The 24,225-nt window shown below is 44.8% G+C and overlaps 1 protein-coding gene across 3 annotated transcripts in view; it reads right to left on the bottom strand.

The window, feature by feature from the left end:
• Positions 1 to 24,225, bottom strand: part of CCS (copper chaperone for superoxide dismutase) — a 782,455-nt gene that overhangs the window by 262,784 nt on the left and 495,446 nt on the right. For all 3 annotated transcript variants that reach the window (XM_069207828.1, XM_069207830.1, XM_069207829.1), the window contains exons 5-6: positions 4,573 to 4,633; positions 3,509 to 3,586 (exon numbers count right to left, since the gene is read on the bottom strand). In XM_069207828.1, the coding sequence (XP_069063929.1) occupies positions 3,509 to 3,586; positions 4,573 to 4,633 (139 nt within the window). The remainder of the gene's footprint in view (positions 1 to 3,508; positions 3,587 to 4,572; positions 4,634 to 24,225) is intronic.

Genomic DNA, 24,225 nt, shown 5'->3' with positions numbered 1-24,225 from the left:
CCCGTGACATGTGGCTTCGGCGGCAGGGCTTGAGGACGACGTTCATCGCTGGAGTGCCCTGGAGCTGCCGGCCAGGGCCCATTTCCATAGTGCAAAAAACATAAAAAAGGGACTCAAAGGATTAATCCCGTTTGCATTGACTTAAGGGTGGGCGCCATCTCAGAATGTCCACTGAATTTCCCGAGACATTGAATACAGTCCTTTTCACATAAATTCTTCCCCTCTACATACAACTCATCAATACTTTAACATTTTTTTTAAAGATATTTATATCATTAATCCTTCATTCCCATGCAATTAGCTTATCAACATAATCTTCACCGTAGGCATCGAATGCAGTTGATTTCACAAAATTTCTTCCCCTCTGTGTTTAACTCATTAGTAATATCCTCATTCAACACATACTACAGTTTACAATCATAATTTTTCATTACCACACCCAAAGGTGTACTAGGCAGGGGGATAGGCCCTAAGTTTGGTCATATCTGCATCTACTCATCAGTAGGTGCCATCTTTAAAATGTTCACACACTACCAAGAACCCATCAATACACCCATATATGATTTATAAATTAATTATTTATCTTGTAAAATAAATACTGTTGCAACTACATATGTTTATTCAGACCTGTTACCATATCCTATTCTTAAGTAAATGTAAATATATATATTCAATGTTCTTTGTAACAGTTAGATTTGTAATCTATACCCATATTAGCATAATTTCTTCATAATCTCCACACTTATCATTCCTTTATTTCAAATTCATATGACCTTCCCCCTCCATTTTCATCACATTTGATATTTCAATGTAAATCACATAATGTTTGTCCCAAGAGGTTGTTGCACCCACTCTATCTCAATACTACTTCTCCACCCAACACCAGTGACTCGAAGGATTGATTGCTCAAATGTGCCCACCTCGAGAAATAACTATACTTCTTACGTACTCCGGCCCTCTGAAGTATACACACAACAAAACTAGACAAAACGAATAACCTTCAAACGGACTAAAAACATACTCTTACTAATCGTAACACTTGTATTACAGTATATAGGTCCCTTCATAAATATACACCTAACTCTTCATCCTGGTTCAGTCCACTAGGTGTAATGGTCTTCGTCATCCTCTTCCTCCTGATATTGAACATGCAGCTCTGATGGTCTGTGGGCTGTTCCAAAAGGGCCCTCATCCTCGGACTCCTCCAGGTCCAGAAGATCGCTTGGGGTAAGGGGGGAGACCTTGCTGGGAAACGTATGCTCAGGCAGTAAGAAAGTCTTTGTTATTTTAATTGTCGTTGATGGAGTCATCGACAATGTCTTCGCGAGGTGATGGTAGTGGGCAGTAGAAAGGTCTCTGGCTGCCTTGAGGTTTTTGGCTTCATCATTGCAGCCCTTGTGGGGGGGTCGACGGTAGTGTCAACATGATCATCGACTGAGTCTTTGTTGATGATGAAATCCTCGTCAACCGAATTGTTGCCTCTGAAGTGGATGCTGTCATCGATGGCCTCATCTACAAGATGGTAATAATGCTGTTGCTGTAGTTGTCGACAACAATGATGTCAACGGTGATGGTGCTGTCAAAGGGCTCTAAGATAAATCTTGTGACTCGTCATTGATGGTTCTAAGGGGGATGTGTCTGGGTGATCTCCAGACTTCTAGATGGTGTGCTTGGCTCAGATTAAGAAGTCTCTGAGGAGATTTGTCTCTTTTTCTCCTTTTTTTAAACCGTCTTTGGCAGACCCATGGTTGGATGTTTTAAGGGTCTTTCTGCCTTCCTCAGAGGTCCCTTGCTCATGGGACCTTTCTCTTTCATGAGACCTAGAAGAGGTATCACTGTCCTCCTCCAAAGATGGAGATCTGTGTCTTGGCTTTCTGAAGCCATAAAAAATCCTCCCCTCCGACTTGCAAGGTGTTAAGATGAAAAAGTGCAACAAACTTTACAATCCTTTACCTTTTGCTGAAGGTAGAGGAAATAGAGATAGTCCGTATGTGGGTCATCCACACAAAGCTTTTTCTTTCAGCATGTTTTGCAGGGTTTGAAGGGGCATATTGTCAATGTTTCAGACACTGTAGAAGTAGAATTATCAGAACCTGAATTGAAGAAACTGAGCAGAGCACAGGGAGACTCCCTTCACATGACATGCGGTTGAAAAATCTGAGAGTCTGGAGCCTCTGTAATGAGGTTTCCAAAGGGTGCTGTTGCCTGATTGGCTGGACTTCAGGTCTTTTCTAATGATGTGAATAAGATGTGAAAGTGAATGTACTTTAATATTGACTTATATGTACATTTGCAAAACTTTCTATTTGATTGTATCATGAGACTCCCACTTCGACAATGGGGAATGATTCCAGCATGTGACTCTATGAAAGATCCAATACTGGAGAAGCTATATTTTTTGTAATACACTAATTGTACCTTGAGCAAGGTTTTGATTAAAAGGACACATTCTGATTCCATGAATTAAAGCTTATACTGGCTACCAAACCTTTAGATGTGCCGCTTAAACAACAGCACACACTCCTCTTTAGCAGCTTCCAAATTCTCTCAGTTCACAGTAGACTAGTCCCCTCTTCTCCTCTTTCAGGCTGTGCCAACTCAACTGTTCAGGAACGGTTGTTTTTGTAAATAAAAAGCATGACAAAAAGCATGACAACTGTTTTGACAAATTAATAAAGCTTGGGAATGTTGTTTTCCCCATTCCCCTGCCCACTTCGATCTCTATTTTTAGGAAGTGACGTTCCTGGGTAACCAACTGTGACTAGCCCTCTGAAAAGTGAATGTGGTCTTGGGTACATATTTGAACAATCCTCCCCATTCTTAACTCAGGATGTTCCGACCAGCCACCTCTCAATTTAGGTACAGATAGTACATAGCATCCACTACTGCAACACATCTTTTACCCTTATGCATATTGCATATACATACGTGACTACACTTCTCAAACGCCCACTTAGGCATTATGGGCCATATATGTAGAATTTAGAAACTGCAAGTGACTTGTCTTATATAAGAGAATAACCTTTAAACAGGAAAAGCTTAGTAGGCTGACCAACAGTCACATATGCGACTTATCTGGTCGGGAAGAGACACCAGACATAAATTAGGACAAATTAAGATATAGTGACATATCTCTGGATAGAGAGACCGATTTAAAGACAGACTGAGGCACAGGGCAGTTTAGTGATGCCTAAAGTGAGCAAGCAGGCCTGAGGCACATAAAAGTATAAGTTCAACAAGAGGGAGATTAGGAGACTTGCCCTGGAGTTGATATTGACTTAGACACAGTTTGCAGACAGCTCTTCACTTTAAACACCTGCCTTGCTTTATTTTATTGGTATAAAACTTACCACTGAAACTAAATCTGCTACACGGACCACATGCAGTAAGAACAGAAAGCTCCAAACTTGACAATGGTTAGACAAGTCTCATACCATGACCATGATGAGGAATGCACAAACACAAATAGAGAAAAATAAAATGGGAAAGATGATGATAGAAATATCACCTTTAGGTAGTTGTCTTCCTTTCTGAAAACTGCCCTTCCTGTCTCATCAGCAAGAATGTTTCCAAGGTCACCCATATGCTGAAAGAACAAAAAAGAACCTTCTTCACTAACACTGGTTGCGTTAACTAAATTACATTTCAACACTTCCAAGGGAGTCGAAGAATTAGTACACATCTCTGCATTTTATCTAGCATATATTTTCACTAGGATATGATCAGAATCAGAAATGGAGCATCAGTAATTTCCAGAGTCAACTTTACAAGTTTATGAGACTCATTCTTTCTTGCAATACAGTGGGACCTTATGCTGCATACTCTTCTGAGAGAATCCAATAGCTAAATGCTGGTTCTCATAAAGTAGGGACAGGAGGCAGAGTAATGTGCAGTAACTTTCATATGGTGGTCACTTTCCTAATAACAAAAGAGTGCATTATCTGTTTATATAGCAGTCCTATAACACTGGAGGAGAGCTACCTCCCGACAAATGCCCAGCATCTCTGAAGTGGCACGAAAGATGAAAACAGGGAAAGTAAAGGCTTTCATTTGTAAACGCACAAGTGCTCAAGATGGTGGTGACTAGTAGAAACAGATATTGTAAATAGCCCAAACTCCTCAAACTTTGTATCAAATTAAATATGAGCTGGTACACCAGGGAGCTTCTCCAAGTGCTTTGAGACTGCTGCAAAGGTGAAGAGTCATTCTGCTAAAGTCTGATAAGTATGATAAATCAAGAAAGCAGTAAAAATTGACCTTACCAGTCTCAAGGTCATGTATCTGTAATTTGTTTTAGCTAGTGGGCCAAAACTAAAAACATTTTACGCTAAAGAAGACGCTCCGAAATTCACGAGCTTGATGACCAGCCAGACAGAGGTCTTTGAAAAATAAGGATGGAATTCCCTAAAAATGCATTCTTCCATTTCCTCAGTGCCAAGTTGGCTCCTGTCACCACTAGAGGCCAAGGTCATAGGTAGGGACGGTTTGGATATCATATGGCCCACTTTACTATATTGTGCATAGTAGACTTGAGCAGGAATAATTAAACCAGTGATGTTTAAGGAAACTTACCCGGTCTGAATCCTTTGGATCACCATGAGATTTCCCTTCGGGGTTAAAATGGTCCCCACATCTAGGAAACAAGTCAGAAAACAGACATCACCTTAGCAAACAGAATTCTCATATGTGCAATGATGCTGCATATTCTGACGACAGCCTACCACTGGTTTCATTTCCAATCTACATAATTTTGTATCTTTTTTTATTGCATTTAAGGCAAACAAATGTATAACAACGCAATTTAATATACACTGTAGCACAAAGTACATCTTCAGACAAGATGTTTCCTTCTAGCCATTAAGACCCCAATACCAACCCTCTCCCACCACCGAAGCCTCACAACCTGGACAAGCCAAGCATATTGCCTCGCTCCTGGCATTTTTAATGGATGCACATAACCCTACCCGGTAATCATTCCACATTACTCATATCATGTTCAGCTCCCAATCCTCCAGCTTTGGTGCTTGTTCTACTCTCCATACCCACGCTATATTTCACTTGGTTAGTGTCATCCCAGTGTCATCCATAACTGATCCATGAGCGTGAGGTCAGTGGCCTTCCAGATATTCAAGAGGCACCATTTTTTGGGTAGCACTAATGTTCTTCCCACAGATATTGTTCAGACTGTTAACCACTGACTCCCAATATTGCTGTACGATCAGGCAGTCCCAAATCATGTGGACAAATGTGAGTGTGTGACCGCAATTTCTGTGACATAGTATAGATGCCACCCTTTTTATCTTTGCCATTGTGGGGCATGCATGATAGGATCTGTGTAAGATCATTAGTTGCACTAAGCGAAACCTGGACTGAACGGGCTCCTCTCGGGTGGATGCCAGTGCTTCATGCCACTCGTCATTTTCCAAGCCTCTGATATCTCCCTCCCAGTGTTCACGTAGGCATGCAAATGTGTCAGGGGAGTTATTAATTAACTTCCGATGGGTGAGGGAGATTTCCTTGTGGGGCATGTACTGGCAAGGACTCCGGTAGCTCTTCCCACTTCGGCAACACCTTCTGGATTGCATATTTAATTTGTAAATAGCAATAGGTTTTAGTGGACGCTAGATGATTTTCACTTTGCAGTTAAGCAAACAGGATCATTGCCTCCTGAGTCCAAAGCTCCACCTTAGAAAGTCGAAATCAGGTTGTGTCCTCAAGGTGCCCTGTTTTGTGGTTTCCCCATAAAGGGGTGGCTTGTGTATTTTTGTTGCATTTAGCGCTGTATGCCAAAGGGTGAGTGTGACTGCTTTCGGGAAAGACTTGTGGTGTAGCCTGCCATGGATGGCTCTGAGATAGCCTGCCAGTTGCAGAACCTGCATGTCCATACGATAGGCTGGCTCCTCTGAAGGAAGATGAACCCAGTGATTGATAATGGTGAGCTGCACTGCCCAATAGTATTGTTCTATATTGGTAAGGAAATCCTCCCGTCGTACCATTTTAGTGTTAATTTCCTTTACTCTTAATACTGTCAAGCTGAGTAGAGTAATATTTGTTTAGTGGTTTATTAAAAGGACTTCTTTTTTTGTATACCATACTTCTCGCATTATGACGACCCAGTAAGGCCTTTCCAATAATCGACAGTGGGAAAAGTGAAATGCTTTGCCACACGTCCTGTAAATATAACAGAACATAATTTATGAAGGCCAATCAACAGTTTCCTGCAAATTCTGGCAGGGTTAAGGAAGTCAATACAAATTAATTTTCACCAGCCCATATTAAAACACTTATGACTTTCAACATAATTAGTCTATTCTTTCGAATGACACAAATCACTTACTGCAGTCATGTGCGACCTCATAATTTAAAACAAGAGGACCAAGTTAAATTCGCATTAACATTTTTAACTGTCAGCATGGTTTTGCTTTCATCTAAAAAAAAATAAAGTATCTTTTATTGAATTTTCCTATTAGTGTGAAGCTCAAATTCAAAGTACACTTGTCAAACATGTAATTTTAGTCCAATATACAGAGAAAGACATTTGATAATACTACCAATAACAGCTGAAATTAACAAAACATAACATGGTAACTTAAAAGAGTGTAACATCGTGCAAAGTACATATGCATTATCTTTTAACCTGTAGGTTATTTTTTTATGTATGTCTGTGAGAAATCTTTGAGTGAAATGTCTTCTCATTAGGCTTACACTTAAACTGTGTCATATATATCATTGTTCATAGGTCCAGGTCTCAATTTTGATCTGCTGGCGTCTGAAACTAACTGTGACTTCAGGGTGCCATCATGTTTATCAGTTGTAGTGTAGTGCAGAGTGTGACTCTTCACATTTACCTCATGTATTTCAGTTCACTTGTGGACAAGCTCAGTGCAGGTGCTTCAGGAGTCGGCCAATTCAATGTGATAAAGAAAACGTTACTTACCATCATTAACAATATTTCTGGTGGATACATATTATTACTCATTGAGCTTTCTTTGGCGGTGGTTCCAAAGCTCGATGGCAGAGCTCTGGCACGATGAAGTACATACCTACATGGTGGTGTCAAAGGGCTAATTATGCTGGAAGTTGTGGGGTCCTGAGGATGTGGTGAGACAGGAGTACCTCTGACATTTATAGACTCAGAGTAACGGTGCATAGACCATAGGCAAAGCAGACAAGTTGTAATCCAAATTACAATTCAATCCGAGCAAGACTCTCAAAGGCCATGAGGATGATGCAACAATGGCTGAGGGGCCACATGGGTGTGGTGTGGGACAGCCCAAGATGGGCAGTAATCTGAGCTTTCATCTGACAGACATAAAGCATAGCTTCACTGGAGAATAGATGCTCTACCATTCTGAATGGACAGGATGTTGGAGCGGATAGACAAACACACAGAGCATCTTGACATGGTGGAGAGGCGGGTATCTGAGGTTGAAGATGAACAGGTGACCTGTGCCACTACTCAGAAGAAGATAGATAAGGCACTTGCGCTACTACAGTCCAAGGCAGAGAATCTCTAAGCAAGATCATGGCGTAATAATTTGTGGATTGATGGCCTACCAGAAACCACCCATACAGGCAACATGGAACAATTTGTGGAACAATTCTTGGTTAATGTATTGGAGTGAGACTTTCTCTGACATATTGGTACTGGAGCGCGCACACCGCTCCCTGGCCCCTAGGATGATGCCTGGTGCGTGGCCACGTCAAATATTAGCAAGACGGCTGAACTGTAGTGAGCGAGATGCTGTACTGTGGGAGTTGAAAATGCTACAATACAAGGGCATGGAGATCTTGGTCTCCACCAATTTAACACATCAGGTCCAAGAGGTGCAAAGGAAGTTCACTGCAGTCAAGTAGAAATTACAAAAGCTGCATATTGACTACAACATTCTTTATCCAGCCAGAGTGAGGGTCCTAATAGATGGAAAGCCCAAGATATTTGGGGATTGCCAGCAGGTCCAGCAGTTCCTTAAGCAACAAACAGCCGCAGGTAAACACCAACGTTCACCATGGGCTGTAGACAGGAGCTCTGTGGCGTCACTGGACTCTAACGAACAGGACTAATGACTTTCAGACACTGACGTCTTATTTTGAGGTCCAGCTGGGCCAGGTGTACATGCTGTAGTGATATCCGGAGAGGAGCACAGTCTACCTGACAGTGTTTTCACCAATGGGTCCCATCCAGCATAAATGATTGCCATATTGGTTTATAATCCTTGTTCTAGGTTGGCCGGCTGTCCGTACTGGTGGCAGAGCAATTGACTTCAACAAATGGCCTAAACAGTGAGTGGCTGTGTGTGTTATCGTTAATGCCCATCTGCCCTCCAGGATGATGTGTGGAGGTGAGCATTATACTACATCCCTGCTAACAATGTTCACTCTTCCTAGCATAAACATGCCCCCTTGGGAGTAGACTGGCAAGGCAACATCTAACCCCATGTGTGTTCTGCATTGTTTCATTTGGTATTGGGCTTTCTGGGTGGGGACAGGGTAGGGGTGGGGAGTTCAGGTCTACTGTGTTGCTTGTTGGGAAGTGGAGTGCGGGTGGGTAACAGGGAGACAAAAAACAACCATTGTATGCTCGTGAGCATGAGACACCTAGCCAGATTGCTCTGCACCCCGCTTTCCCATCAGCGTGCTGTGTGACAGTAACAAGTGGTTGGCCTGTGACCCCAGTTGAAACAGAAAAGGCTTCCACATTAAAATTTCTCATTTGGAATCTGAGGGGGGTTGAATAACTGCAGGAAGGTGTGCAAAGTAGTGGCCTATTTGCTAAGAGACATGCAATAGATCTCGCTATTGTACAAGAAACGCATTTGGTCCTCAACAGCAAACTACTATGGGGGTGCAGCATGAAAAGAGAAGGCTACAGGGCTTGTTTCACCTCACGCGCCCAGAGTGTGCTCTTTTGCATCTGAAGGGGCTCAGGCATTACACTGCATGGAGTGTGCGAGGACCCAGGAGGGGTGTATTTGGTAGTATGCTGTTATAAAGCCAACTTGGCGGTGCTTTTGTTGGGAATTTATGGGCACAACTACGATGACCCAAAGTTTTTATTATGATCTGAATGCCTAACTTGCGCAATATGGGGGATTTGCCCCAGTTATGGGGTGGGGGTTTTAATTGTGATTTGAACCCAGACATTGACCGCTACAAGGGACCCCAGAGGTGTCTCTCGGCAGCGGCTCACACCCTCAGTAATATTGCTAGGCAGAATGGTCTGCTAGAAATATGGGGATACAGAACCCCTGAGATTTACACACTACTCTACATACATACTCGCATAGATTACTGGCTCCTTGCCAAGAACCTACCGCTCTTGGTCTCTAGGTGAGAGCACTTACTGAATATGTATTCAAATCACTCCCCAGCTTTGCATGAATTGGTAGTGGGTGGCCGCAGGCCACCATCGTTCACCTGGAAATTTCCGTCCTACTCCCTTCTGGACACAGTGTTTCAGGAGGAGCTTGCGCAAGCGATAGATGAATTCATCACTAACACTATAGGATTGGTAGCTCAATTCACAACTGTCTGGGAGCCTTTCAAAGTTCACATCCAAGGGGTCACAATTTCCAAGTATGTGGGGGTGCAAGGAGAGTTTAGAGGCAGGCTGGTAAGCAGTCGCAGCTTGCCAGGGTTGCAGGGGAAGGGGCGGCGAGCAGGGGGAGGTATGCGAGGGAAGGGGGGAATATTAATAGATTGAAACAAATGTATATATTATTTTTTTTAAACTTAGCTCTGCGCCGCTGCGCCGCTGCTCCTCTGCTGATGGGAGACTACAGGCACAGACTCCCACAGCCTGCCCTGTAGCCAATCCAGACGCTGCTCAGGGCAGCGTTAGGATTGGCTGGGTCACCCAGCCAGGGTGCTCCCAGGGAGAGTGGGAACCTGTGCCTGCTCTCTCCAGCCCGACAACACTGTGCTGGGCTGGAGAGAGCAGAGTGCGCGCATGTGTGTTTGGCCGGCTCCAGAAGGCTGACCAAATATACATACGCACTGAGGGGAGTTCTCTCTGCACTCACCTCACTGCTCATTACCCCCCATGGCCCTGCCCCTTTCACAAAGATAGGATAATAAACATAGGTTATTATCCTTTCAATGTAAAAGGTTTGTAGTTTCTGCTGCTGGTAGGGTGATGCTGCCACTGCTGGCAAGGCTAGAGACTGAAAAAGCAGCCCTGGAGCATGTACATGGTGTGACAACATAGTATTTTAGGCAAGATCTAAGTGAAGTTGGGGGAATATCAAGAGGTACCTCAAAATGAAGTCACACACTTGGGGAAACATGCATCTGCATGGGTGTACGGGGAAGTGGACAGGCCTAGCGCTACACTCGCAAAGCTCTTAAAGCTGCGCAGGGAAGAGGACACTATTATGACCATTAAGGATGCGACAGGGGACATTCTGCATACACTGAGCAGGTGGTGGATTGTTTCTGCCATTATTATGAAAACTTATATACAGCTCACCTTCACCATAATCAGCAGGCCACAGCAGATTACTTGGAGCATACTCAGATGAAATGGCTGACTGTGGAACAAAGGGAGCATCTTATTGGCCCACCATCCCCCTTCGAGATAGCTGCAGTGCTCAAAGGCAAGAGGGGCAGCACTGGCGGCCTAACTGTCGCTTTTTACAAAGAAAGCCAAGCTAAGCTCATAACCCACCCTATAATGCTCTTTGAGGAAATGGTCAAAGTAGGTTGCATGCCCCCCCCCTACGATGTGGGAGGCTCTCATTGTCAGCCTCTGACGCCAGACAAGCTGGCCGATTGTTGTGCCTCTTACAGGCCCTTGTCACTCCTGAATATAGACATTAATACTTCAGGAAGGTGCTTGCTAACAGACTTGAGCCCCTGCTCCCCAGTATCGTAGGGCCGGAACTTGCTGGGTTTATACCGGGCAGGTTGCAGATACATAATCTCAGAACTCTCTTTGGCACCATTTCCAGAATGGATCCAGAGGTCTGCGCTGCTGTGGTATTTCTGGATGCTGAAAAAGCATTTGATTCTGTGGAGTGGGGGTTAATGATGGAAGTGTTGAGAATGATAGGGGTAAGGGTTGTTTTCTTGCAGTCAGTACTGTGCTTTATACAAAGCTGATGGCGCGAATCAGAGTCAACAGCACAGTCATTGATCCATTGGTTATCACAAGGGGCACCAAACAAGGCTGCCTATTGTCCCCACTGCTATATGCTCTTGTGGCTGAGTTGAGGTTGTGCCCTCTGTGTGAATACCATACACGCTGAGGGATTCACTTTTCCTCATTACAGACTGATAATTATGGTTTATGCAGATGACACCCTGTTATATGTGCATAATCCAGAGCTCAATTTGGTTCTGGTACTAAAGGAGGTGGTATTATTTGGGGGACATTCAGAGTTGCGTATTAACTGGGACAAGTCCTAATATTTCCACTCACTGCATCCACGTCCCCTGTGCATCTGAAGTACCCCTGCAATGTACTACAGACTCAGGGCGTTATCCTACGTTCAGATGCATAAGACCCATTGTTGGCGATGTTAGATAATTATGGTAAAGCCTTAGCTGCCTCGAAGACCCTATAGACAGATGGATTAAATTATGAAGATGGTGGTTCTGCCTTTTTATTATTTTTCTTCATGAATATTCCAATCCTGCTTCCGAGTGCCTTTTTCCACCCCCTGCAAATGCTAATGGTTGTTTGGCTTGGGCTAGAAAGCAATCCTGCCTTTGCTGGGATATGCTAACGTTACCCCATAGTTAAGGAGGCCTAAATGCTCCGGATTTCGAAGCTTATTATAGGGCAGAACAGTGCATGTTTATCCACTACTGTGGGTGACCTTCTACATGTGTGGATATAAAAGGATGCTGCCTCCTCACTTCCACTCACTGAGAAGTTACTTGACAGGCCGACAGGCGTTACCATACAATTGACTTTATTATTACAACGGTGTACTCCTGGAGAAGACAGGCAGATTTCCACACAGCTCGTTTGCTCTACTCACCACTGCTGCCCCTTCACTAATATGTGTGGTTTCCTGTGGGGCAAGAGAAAGGGGTGGTGGACGTGTTGTGTGGTTTTAACTTGAAGTGTATGGGTGATCTCTTCCAGAACGGGGTTTTGCATAGCTGGGACCAGGTACTTGGAACAGGGAATGCATCCACAGTTTTGCCCATGTTTCAATATTTCAAAGCTATACGACCTGCTGGGGGTGGAGCTGAAAGAGCCTCTCAAACTCCCAGCCCTAGCATACGTATTACAGAGTGAAGCACCCTATCATCTCATTATGAAGCTCTATACATTCTTGCAAGCAGCACTCAAGCAGGGAACTAATAGAGCATGGCAGGACTAGCAAGAGGAACTCGAGGAGGATATAAGTGACCAACGGTGGACATTTTGCTGTTCAGTTACTGAGAAGATATCCTTAAATAGTAGCCATCGATTGCTACACTTCAAGTATTTGAATGGAGTCTATTACACCCCTGCTTGCCTGTATGGTTATGGTTTGTGTGAGATCGCTAGATACTACAGATGCGGTGTAGAGGAGGCAGGGTTTCTGCACGCCGCATGACATTTCCTAGGCATACGAAGGTACTGGGGCAAGGTCCTGGACACGTTAAGCATGGACCCGTTAAGCAGGTTAATGGAGGAGCAGATTGCCCCACTCTCCTGCTGGCCCTCCTGGGCTACGAGGATCTTCCGCTGACCATCAGGCAATTAGTGACACTGGGTATTCTGGTTGCAAACTGCAGAATAGCAATACAGTGGGCGAAAGGGCTTCCCATGATCAATATGTGGCATACTGACATGTCGTACTGTAACACCCAGTCAGATCCATGTCATGAACTAAAGCCAATTTATACCAGGCTGCGTGATATTTGGGAGCCATATTGGGTCTATCTGGATCAGTCTGCGGGTTATGACAATGAGCACCAAGTAAGTAGTGACGCTGAGACGACCAATACAGTTACGGAGCAAGTAGGTTAGAGAGTGATGCTGACTCTAGTATGGAAGTGGCAGTTGTCTTTGCATTACTGACTGGACCTCACTAGTAGTGTACATCTACTCCCCACCCCCCGGCCTCCTTTTTGTGTGAAAGGCTGATGGGGCTAGGGAACAATTTAGTACTCCTCTTCTGCTTTTGCCAATGATTTAACACAATATTTCACGATTATGCAGTTGGAACAATAGTGATAGAGACCTACTGTTATGGTGCTCTCATGAGTAAAGTTTTCATAACTGTAATTCCACCTTGTACTGTTGTTGAAAAATGAAAATAAAATCTTTAAAAAAAATTTTTTTTTAAAAAGGATAACTGGTCAGGAAGGCTCATGATGGCTGATATGGCAGTAAAAGAACCTTTAACTGTCGCCACTGACAAAACCTGGTGATTAAGAGACAGTGTAAATCACTAGATGTTGGAAAGGCGAGACTTAAAAGCATTTAGGCATTCCGACTCACACCACTGAACAAATGTGTTCAAAAGACCCACAAAAATGCATTTCTTAGTGGATTTCCTTGTCACTTCAGGAGAAAGTGAAAAAGACTCTACTGGTACTGCTCAATCCCCACTCATAGAGCCATAGTGTTTAGGGAATGGAGAGGATGACTTGAATATCATCCTGGTGCGAAATCAGGTCCACCCTGTGCAGTAGAGATAGCCAAATGCTAAGCGGCAGACTGGTGTATAAGATCCTCCTTGTCCACACTGGGGAGATCAGAAGTGCTCAATCCTACCACACTTTCAGCTGGACCTTTGACAGAAGTAAAATTAGTGAAAATGTATACAGGAGACTGTTTTCACTGGCATTGTCCCCTGCATGGTGTATAGCCCGTGTGCCACACTGTGTGTATCTGGTATTCAGACTGTTGATTTTTGGCCCTGGCATCTCATTTGTCTAGCATGTGTGCAAAGGCCTGTCCCTATCATTAAGTGATCTTGGTCTGGTCCTCTGACCAGGAGGGACACACTAAACATGTGCTTAATTACTAACTGTGGATTACTGTTCCTCTCATGAGTTTAACATAGTGAGTGGTGGTGGCAGCATGTGTTTTTGAGAATCTATGGCGTGATCACTTCTTTTTGTCCTGAGTCAATGGAGTATAGGCCTTCTTACCACTTGTGCAAAGTTTAGTTTATATGCACTTACCCAGTTCATTGCACCCACTTGGTCCTGTAGTGTATGTTGTGCGCCTGATGGTGTGTGTGAGCTAGCATAAAGGAGGCAAATGGGATCCATTTTGGATACCCATGGCCTGGATTTGCACAAGATGGAGGTGAGGTTGCATTCCCGGACACTGGAAGTGTATTGCTCATATTACTGATAAGGTGGGGGGAGATCTAGAAACTGAAGTGCCTGAAGTGACGACAGGGCTCCGGTATATATTTCATTAGGCCTTTTGCTTAGCAAGAAGCTGTTGATTAGTCTTCCTGAACAATGCTGTTTGTGGGATTGTAGTGGTTCGTGTGGGAATGCAGACTACATTGGGAAAGGTTAGGAAACCTTAGGCAGCCCTGGCTTTTGTTTTCCTAGATTATGCCTTCATTTGGGCTGATGGCAGTCAGATGTTAAAACCTCTTTTGCCTGTGTTTTGGGTGCTCCAGACTGAAGACTACTCTGCTAGCAGTAGCATCACTCTACACAAAGGTTGTGTCTGGAGTACAGTCTGAAAAGGACACTTAGAAGGGGAATCCACCTAAAGAACATGTTACTTACATTTGATAAAGCTTTTTCTGATACTCTGTGTAACTGCAAATTCCTCACCTTGTGAATACTCCTCAGACATCAGATTGCATCTGGAAACTTCTAGAGCAGCACTCCTGTTCCCCAGTAGGTGATATCATGTAGCTCACTGCTGATGTTGTTCTTCTCCAGAAGTTTCAAGTGGCGCCAAATATAAACACTCCCCAAGCACGCTGATGCCAGTTGCTTTCTTGTACCGTCTTCACCCTCTGATGCAGAGCTCAATGACAATTTGGCAATACCATTGTGCAGATCTCTAGATAGGTATCTTTTTAGATGGAAAAGAGTACAGTTCATGGAATGGTGAGGTGTAAGGCCAGAAAGTAATCGGCATTGGGATAGAGTATCCACCAGAAGGAGCATTACTGGAGGTAATTAACTCGTTCTTCTGAAGGATACTTCTAACTGCTGATTTCTCACGTAGTGAACAGTTATCATATCAGTGCCTCCTGGTGGTGGGTCTGTGAACTCACTCATAAAAAAAAAAAACTGCAGGACCAATCGGGTAAAAGGCCTATCTCAACAGCCATGTTTTCTGGGGCAGTAATGGCTTGTGAACACAGTCCTCAGACAAATCTTCAGAAAAAGTACTCCACATGCCAACACAGTGGTAGCAGCTTTTGCTCTGGTGAATGAGCCCATAGGCCTTACCGAGGCTGATTCTTGGACAATGTGTAGCAGATCTTGATGGACAGTACAATCCATTGAGAGATTGTCTGTTTCTGCACTGCCTTCCCCCTCTTTTCACCAACAAACCCTCCAAAGAGCTGATCATCCACTCGATGTCCTTTGGTGTGATCAATATTAAAATTGAGTGCTCTTTTGGGGTTCAAACAATGTATTCTCACTTTCACTTTGAGGCAGAATAAAGAATGCTGGAAGGGTGACAACCTGGAAGTTGTGAAACAGTGTTACCAATTTTGGCAGTAAAGAAGCTTGGTTCATATAGACAAACCTATTGGGAAAGAACGTTATGTAAGATGGTTGGACAAAAAGCCTGAAACTCACAGGTTAAACTAATGTTCTGGCAAGGAGGACCGTTTTGAGAGCCAGGAGATGTAATGGACAAACGTACATCGGCTTAAAGACAGTACATGTGAAAAAGGGTCCATAGTAAGTCCTTGCTGGGCCAGGGACAAAGCAAGCAACAAAATGTCAGGCAACTTGGTCTGCAGCTGGGTCAATTTGGTGAATGCCACATCAAACCACAAATATGTCCCAACGACTGGCGTACACAAATGTTGTAGTGTGATGCTTTGCCACCAAGATGACAACAATGACCTCAGGAGAAAGGTCGAATGAGGCCAGCTGTCGCCACTCAATCTCCAATCATGGTGATGCAGATAGCACAGGCCTGGGTACAGCACCCTGCCCTGCTGCTGAGATGGACAATCCTCCCGGAGCGGCAGCTTGTTTGGAGGACAGATACTCATGTCCAGGAGTTCTAATTACCCCACTTACCTGGTCCAGTCCTCTACCACATGGATGACTTGGGCCCAGCCATTCTTGACATTCTTCAGGATCTCGGTGCAGAAGAGGCAACAGCAGAAAGGCATACACGAGTCCTCAGTTCCACTCTAGGTGGAATGTGTCTTAGAAAGAAATCATTCTTGGGAACTTCCCTGCACAAAAGTGCTGATATTGGGCATTCTCAGTGGTGGCAAAAAGATTATGCCTGGGTTCTCCCCACTGATGAAAGACGCCTCTAGATGTAACTGTCATTTGCGGTGTGAAGTGTTGGTGGCTGAGTTCATCCGCCCTGGCGTTTGTAGATCCCACCTGGTGGTTCAGCACCTGAGAAATGTTATGGAGTCCAGAAACTTTGCTTCTTTTTAGAGGACTCAAGACCTCACGCGACCAGCTCGTTGCAGTACCACATGGTTGTGATGTTGTTTGTGAGCACCTACACCAGCCTTCCACTGATGGTGGGCAGAAGGCCTTCTGCAAATCATCCTTAACGCCAAAGATCTGATGTTGAGTTGAGCTAACCAGATGGGATGCATCCGTCACTACAGTCAAATCTGGATGAGGTAAGTAGATGGGTCATCCACTGACCCAATCGCAGTTCAGTAGCTATCACTACATAATGTTTGCTGTTTTTGAAGAAATATGGATACAATCCCACAGATCCTCCTGGCCCTGTGCCCACTGGGACTTTATATTCCACTGCACAGCCTGCATTTGTCATCTCGCATGTTTCACCAGCAGAATAAGGAGACCGACAAGCCCAGCAGCTTCAAAGTCATTTCTACTGAGGTCCATTTCCGTGGCTGAAATATTGGGATCAAAGTCAAATGTCCAGGGTTCTTCACTCTGAGGAAAAGTACAAAACCGTATTGTAGCTAGAATCACTTTGTTGAACAGGAGCGTCTGCGGAGGAATCAGGTGTGACTATGCACAACAATATTGAACCAAAAACCCAACGATGTTAGGAAGCCTGCTGTCATCTGGAGTTGACTGACAACTGCCAGGAGCAAGCCTGCCTTTAACAGTCAATTGTCGAGACAGGTGAAGACTGGTACAACCGATCTCTAAAGGAGTGTTGCGACCCTTGGCATCTCTTTCATTAAACCCGAAGGGGCACTCGTGAGGCCAAAATGGAGAACTGTTAACTGTAAATGCTCCTGGTCCACTTTGAACTGCAGGTAGTGCCTGTAGGACTGGGAGATGGAAGTAAGTGTGCTGCAGGCCTACCGACACCATCTAGTTTCAGGGTTCTACAGCAGACAGGAACTGGACTACTGTGAGAATATTCAATTTGTCCAACGGCAGGAAGCCTCTGTCCTTCTTTGGTGCAAGAAAGTAACATGAGCAACACCTAGTTTTTTTATATTTCATAGGCTGGAACCCTGTCAATAGCCCATTGGCCAAAAGGGCATGCACTTCCTGCTACACAATGGAAATGTTGTCCTCTGTCAGCCATCCTGATGGTGGTAGAAAGCGCAATGGTGTAAAAAGAAATGGGAGGGCATAGCCCTGGCTGACAATTAGGAGCACCCAACCCTCTAATGCAATGACTTGCCACTCTTGGAGGTATTGGAAATCCCTACCAAGGCCTCAAAATAGGTGAAATTGCTGATGGAACTGTCAGGATGAGGAAGACAGGCCCAAAGAATGGGCTGTGGCCCTGCTTTCTTTAAAACGTTCCAGGACAAAGATGGCTTTCTCACCAAAAAAGCGAGAGAGATCAAATGGAATGAACATCAGAGATGCTTTGACTTTGGTGAAGGCCACAAACCTCATCCAAGCATGGCAACAAAGAACCAGATTCAAACCCCTCATCTGACCTAAACAGTCAGTCGTGTCAAAGTGAAAGAGAATCACAAATCTTATTGCATGGTGTCTATCCTGGATAGCTTCGGTCAGGGATGCCCGGAGGTTGGCCCGGAACCACCGTTAAAGCTTGGCCCACTATGTCCCATAGGGCATCAGAGTAGCACCCTGGAAGGCAGCCGGCATTTACTAAGTGCACATCAAGTCTCATAGAGGAAAAGATACGCTTGACAAATGTTGCTATTCTCCTAGACTCATGATAACGTAGGGTGGTAGAGAAGACGTTGAGGTTTACCTTACTGTTGGGTGCCCATACCACAAAGCACTATGGTGTCATATGTTGTGCAAGAAGGTCGGGAAGACTTGTGTTGAATGGCATCAAGCGACATGCTAATTAAATGGTGGTCCTGAAAATGGATTTGCCCAAGTGCCCAAAAAGTATCCGTGAGGGCTTCATTAAGTAGTAATAGAGGTTCTTTAGGCACTTGACCTGTAACTCTGTCAGAACATTAGTCTTCACCCCAATTGTAGTAGTAGTTGTAGATCTAGGACTTGTGGTGCCCTACCCGAAACAACAGCCAAGGAGATGCTTTATTTAATGGCATAGCTGGGAGGAGAAACAAGGCCAGTATTTGGAGAATTATACAGGCCATTGGCATCTTGTAGTTACTCATACCAGTTTTCCTCATCATATTGAGAGACAAAATCATCCTCCTCAAAATTGTCATTGGCTGAATTGGTGCAAAACAGATTGTGCAAAGTCAGGGCCCTACCACGATAAAAGGCAAGATGTCAGAACCAGAAGGGTTGCTGGCTGGCTGCACTCTGGTGGGAGCAGAGACTGACCTTGATTGAGATCGAGTGGATTCTGCTCAGAGTTGAAAGGAGCAACAGGCTGCGAATCCTCCAGCGTCAGTGGCACTTGCATTGACGTGAAGAGAATTGGTGCAGTGGGTGGCACCGGAAACAAAGTCGGCACCATAACCGGTGCTAAACCCAAAACGTGCTCAAGGACTATAGATGTTACAGGAGGCAAAACGGCTGGAAAAGCCCAACTGAAGGCCCCTGGGGGTCCTTGGAACCCGAAAGTGCACTTGACAGAACCAGTAAAATGCTGAAAATGCACAGCATGGCCTCCATTTGCTGCAATGTTGCCTGAGGACACAGAAATTCGTAGTGCACCCTGGACCAGTGCTTAATTTGAGCCAGTGGTTGCCGGTGGGCCGTGTAAGCACTTCTTTTTGGAAACCCGCACTTAATTCTCCATGCCAGACATTTCCTGAGACCAACAGAGGGAAAAACAAACAAAACAAAAAGACGGGGGAAGAAAAATACAGAAAATCTGTCACCAGCGGAGAAAGCTGAAATCTGTAAGAGTGAGACAATGGGGGAGGGAGTGCCTAACAGTGAATTAAAGAGGCGTGAGGTGGATTCAGGATGGCACACCATTCCTAGTCGTGCTATGACATTTCAGAATGTCAGCTGCAGGTGTCTGAGCAGCACTTTGGGCACCTGTACTTATCATTTTAGAAATAAAGCACTGATCTGGACTAGGCTCAAATTTGGCTCCGATAGAGATCCGAAGCAAGACCAGGTGGCAGGTTGACCCCCTTGCACTTTCTCTGGAGTTTGATGGCAATGGGACGGGGTCATTTCCTACTTCAATTTCTTTTGCCTCCTCTTGGACTTCCCCAAAGACTACGACTGTGATGATGATCTGCCACCTTTGTTTTAAATTCGGCCGGTCATGGCGTGGAATCTTCCCATGCTTGCTGACATAAAGCTTTGCCTTACGGTCCTGTATGGTCTTTGGATTCATCTGGGTGCAATCGTGGAATCGTGCTCAGACTTCAGGATCCATAGACACTTCCTGAAGGACTGTCACAGACATTTGTTTGCAACAGTCCCGACATAGCTTGAACCCTGTTGTCACAGCAAGTGATGTTTTCCCTTACACACTGGAAATTTGTTTAGTAAAAAGGTTTTTGAAAAACAAAACAAAGATTAGCTCTGGATCCGTATCTGAAGGCGTGGAAATAATGGAACTGATGTCAGCCTGCATGAGTAGCTGGTGCACAGGAGTACTGCTCTAAAAGTTTCTGGATCCAGACTGACACCTGGGGAATACACACAAGGTGTGGAATGAGTGGTGAGAAATATCTATCAGAAAAACAAGTACTTACTTTTGGTCACGCTTATTCCAAATTTAAACTACAAAATACTCCAGTTTAAAATACTCCTAGATACCAGGCTGTTCTGGATACATTTTACATCAGTAGTTGGCACTGTGCGGCTCACAGTGGCTGTATACCGCCCAAGAAATAACAAACTGGAGCCACTCCCACGCTCTGTGTCTTCAGTCTTTCTCCGTCTGTGCCCTCAGGCACAGAGCAGCTTTAGAAACTGTAGATGACAGTGTGCACCTTCCTAACTGAGGACCTTTGCAATAAATCATACAGTAATAACCATGCAAGTTTAGAAAAATATATATTTATCTGAATAAAAAAAAAGGTAAAAACGACAAAGATCCAATAAGCACAAGTTGAAATATCACTTTTAAAAGGTTTAAAAGAGTCTCAGTCCTTAGAAATAAACAGTTGTTTCTTTATTACACACAGTACCTGGAATGCGTAAAAAATAACGATGCACAGAGACCACAGAGGAGGAGATGAGTGGAAAATTAAGGTATTGTGTCCGATTTTCTGATGCGGCACAGATGATGTGTTGTTTCTTTCAACGCTGCAAGGGGTTTGCATTGTTTTTCGGCACGCAGTCTTGGTTCCTCACTGCGATGCTGGGTTGTTTTGACGCCCAGGGACGATGCATTGAAAATCCCTGATGCACTGGAAGAAGGATCCGGTAGGCGATGCATCTAATTTTCTGTCGCAAGGTAGGCGCTGTGTCGAATTTCCAGCCCACAAGTCAATGCTGGGTTGTTCCGGTCAACTGTGCGGCGATTTCTCGCCTGTAAAGCAGGCTTCACGTCGATTTCTACAGGTGTTGCGCCAATTTTCAATGCACAAGGAATTTCTTGAAGAGATGAAGTCTTTGTTGGCCCGAGACTTCCGAAACAGGAGGCAAGCTCATTCCAAGCCCTTGGATAGCACTTTTAGGGAAGGCAGAGTGCTTCCAGAAACATCAGAGACCAGCAGGGCAACAGCAGGGTAGCAGTCGTTTCCAGCAAAAAAGTCCAGATGAGTCCTTTGGGCACCCAGGCAGTTCCTCTGACAGAGTTCAGGTGTAGGTCCAGAAGTGTCTGAGTTGGTGGGGTCCGAGATCCAGTTTATATTCCCAAAAATGCCTTTGAAGTGGGGGAGACTTCAAAGAGTGGTTTTGAAGTGCACAAGTTCCCCTTTCAGCCAGTCCTGTCTGCCAGGGCCCCTCTAGGGGGTTATCTGTCCTCTGTGTGAGGGCAGGCTACTGGCCTTTCAAATGTAAGTGTCAGGCCCCCCACCTTTCCAGCCCAGAAAAACCCATTCAGTCAGCAGATGAATGCAGATGTGATTGAGTGTCATGTGTTTGGTTGTCTGGGTGGAATACACAAGGGACCTGTCAACCAGCACAAACCATATGTTGATTGGAGACAGGCTGTAAGGAACACATAGTTTTAAGTGCAGAGAAATGCTCACATTTTTAAAAAGTGTGATTTCAAAAATAGTGATATAAATTCCAACATCACCAATAAGCAGCATTTTATATTACCATTCTGGCCATACTAAATATGACCGGATTACTCCTTTCAGATCAGAATCTATCACTCAAAAAGTATATGAAGACAGTCCTAATGCTAGTCTATGAAAGAGGCAGGTCTCACAGTAGTGGAAAACGAATTTAGGAGTTTTTCACTATCAGGACATACAGTATAAAACACATGTGTAGATGTCCTGCCTTTTAACCTACATAGCACCCTGCCCAATGGGTTACCTAGGGCCTACCTTAGGGGTGACATATGTAGAAAAAAGGGGGTTTAAGGCCTGGCATAGTACTTTTAAATGCCAAGTCGAAGTAGCAGTGAAACTGCACACACAGGCCTTGCAATGGCAGGCCTGAGACATGGTTAAGGGGCTAAGGGTGGCATAATCAGTGCTGCAGGCCCACTAGTATCATTTAATTTACAGGCTCTGGGCACACGTAGTGCGCTTTCCGAGGGACTTAAGTACATCATATATGCCAATTGGGGATGAACCAATGTTACCATGTTTAAGGGAGAGAGCATATGCACTTTAGCACTGGTTAGCAGTGGTAAAGTGTGCAGAGTCCTACAACCAGCACAAACAGTGTCAGAAAAATGGAGGAAGGCAGGCAAAACGTTGGGGGATGACCACCCTAAGGGTGTCAGGTCAAACATTGAAGGTAAGTAACTTTTTCTTCTGATGGATACATGTCACAGTTGTCTAAATCACGTACACCCCGCCCCAGCACAATGGTGGCGACATTGGTCCAGGTGGAATAAGCCCAGTCTTTTAAGGAGCCATTTCCTAGGCTATGCATAACAGATTTTCATGCAGCGGACTACCCACTGTGACACAGCCCTCTTCTGCACCACCTCCCCTTTCTACGTCCCCCCACAAAAAAGCCAATTATGTACTCAATGGTCTTTTGTGAGGTCAATGTAGAAGCACAGTGCCCACTTAGGGTGCTGCCAATGGATCCTCTTCTCTTTCGAGGGGTGAACTGAGGTAAAAAACACTGGGAGAGTACATGACTGGCCGATGTAAAAAGGAATAACAACTTTTGGTGAGTAGGCTGTCCAAGTCCTTAGTATCACTTCGGTTAGGAAAAAAGGTTAAAGGGCTAGGGCAGTTAAACCCAAAGCATCTCCAGGTCACTCATGTGGACTGACCACTGACCCCTCTGCAATTCGATGACTGGCGTGGGACAGCTCGTGGACTACTCCTGGGATCTTCCTGCATCACCTGGACTCCACAGCTGCACTACTTTGTCCACCGTTCCACAGGAATGCATCTCCGAGAAGTGTGGGCATGCCCTCCTGCACCGCCTAGGCACTTCCAGGTGGTCTGTACTCTGTCCCCTCTTTCCTTAGGTCCTCCTCTTCAGGAATCTGCGCTGGGTTCCATTGCCCTGGCCCACGGGTTGCAACATCAGCTGGACAACAGAGATCCCCACTGACTTCAACTGGAGGTTCAGACACAACGTCACCACTATCACCTGGGCTCCCTGGTATAGGTACTCCATTGTTCTAGGTAACCACGGGTGGGGGCACTATCCAACCTCCCTTGTCTCAACGGCTTTCCTCACGGTCCTTTTGGAAGGGGCCTAAAATGCAAAAGCTCCAACCTTGACTTTCCAATGTTATCCAATGGACACTGATCCAAAATTACTACTCCGCACACAGGTGCTTGGAAAATCCTACCTACTTTTTTCTTTTTTTTAAATCTGTTTTTACTTCAGTTATTACAACATATTCAACAAGTACAGAATACTGGGTGTGCGTTACACATGTAAGTGCAAGGTAAAAGAAGTAGAATAAAGGAGGGTGAGGATGGGGGGAGGACAATCCTGGAACCTGTGAGGCATGATGGAAGCGTCTCACATTAATCAATAAACAATATCATCAAAATGGACAAGTACATATTATCATAGTGTTAACAGTAGTGGGTTTCAGAGGACTGAGGAATGTAGTGCCGTTAGTGGCACACATCAATTCTGAGTGGGAGTTCAGTGATACAATACCATCTGAATTTTGCCTGTGTCCGGATGCAGAGGTGCCAGCCCGTTCAATATTACAAACCAGGAAATAGTCACCACTGTAAAAGGTGAGAGTTTGCCCCCGTATAAGACAGGGGTTCCCACAGAGGGGCAACAGGTGTAAGATTTTACAGGTATGTCTGCAATTAACCGTGCTCAGGATATGCGCTACTGAGACGCCAGGGGCGATACGTGCTGACACTTATTATCATTCTTCATGGAGGACAGATATTATTCTTGGCTTCAGTCCTGACTGTGAAGGTGTCCCCTGACAGCTAAACCCCTGTCGCTTAGGGAGCGGAGTGCCTGTGACTCAGCCCTGGCCCACTGCAACAGCCCTCCCAGCCACTTGTTGATGTCTGGGGTGGTTGGCACCTTTCATTGCATTGCTATGTGGCATTTGAATAGGACAAAGGCCAAGTCTCTGAACCTGTGTAGTTTGTCTCCCTTGGCCTTGGTGCAGATAATGAGTAGGCAGGACTCAGAGGTAGGGAATGTGGTTTGCCAATTGCCCTGTCA

This window comes from Pleurodeles waltl, chromosome 9, assembly GCF_031143425.1.
Source record: "Pleurodeles waltl isolate 20211129_DDA chromosome 9, aPleWal1.hap1.20221129, whole genome shotgun sequence".
Classification (NCBI taxonomy): Eukaryota; Metazoa; Chordata; class Amphibia; order Caudata; family Salamandridae; genus Pleurodeles; species Pleurodeles waltl.
Note: the sequence above shows the minus strand (reverse complement) of the source record. Positions and strands in the feature narration are given on the sequence as shown.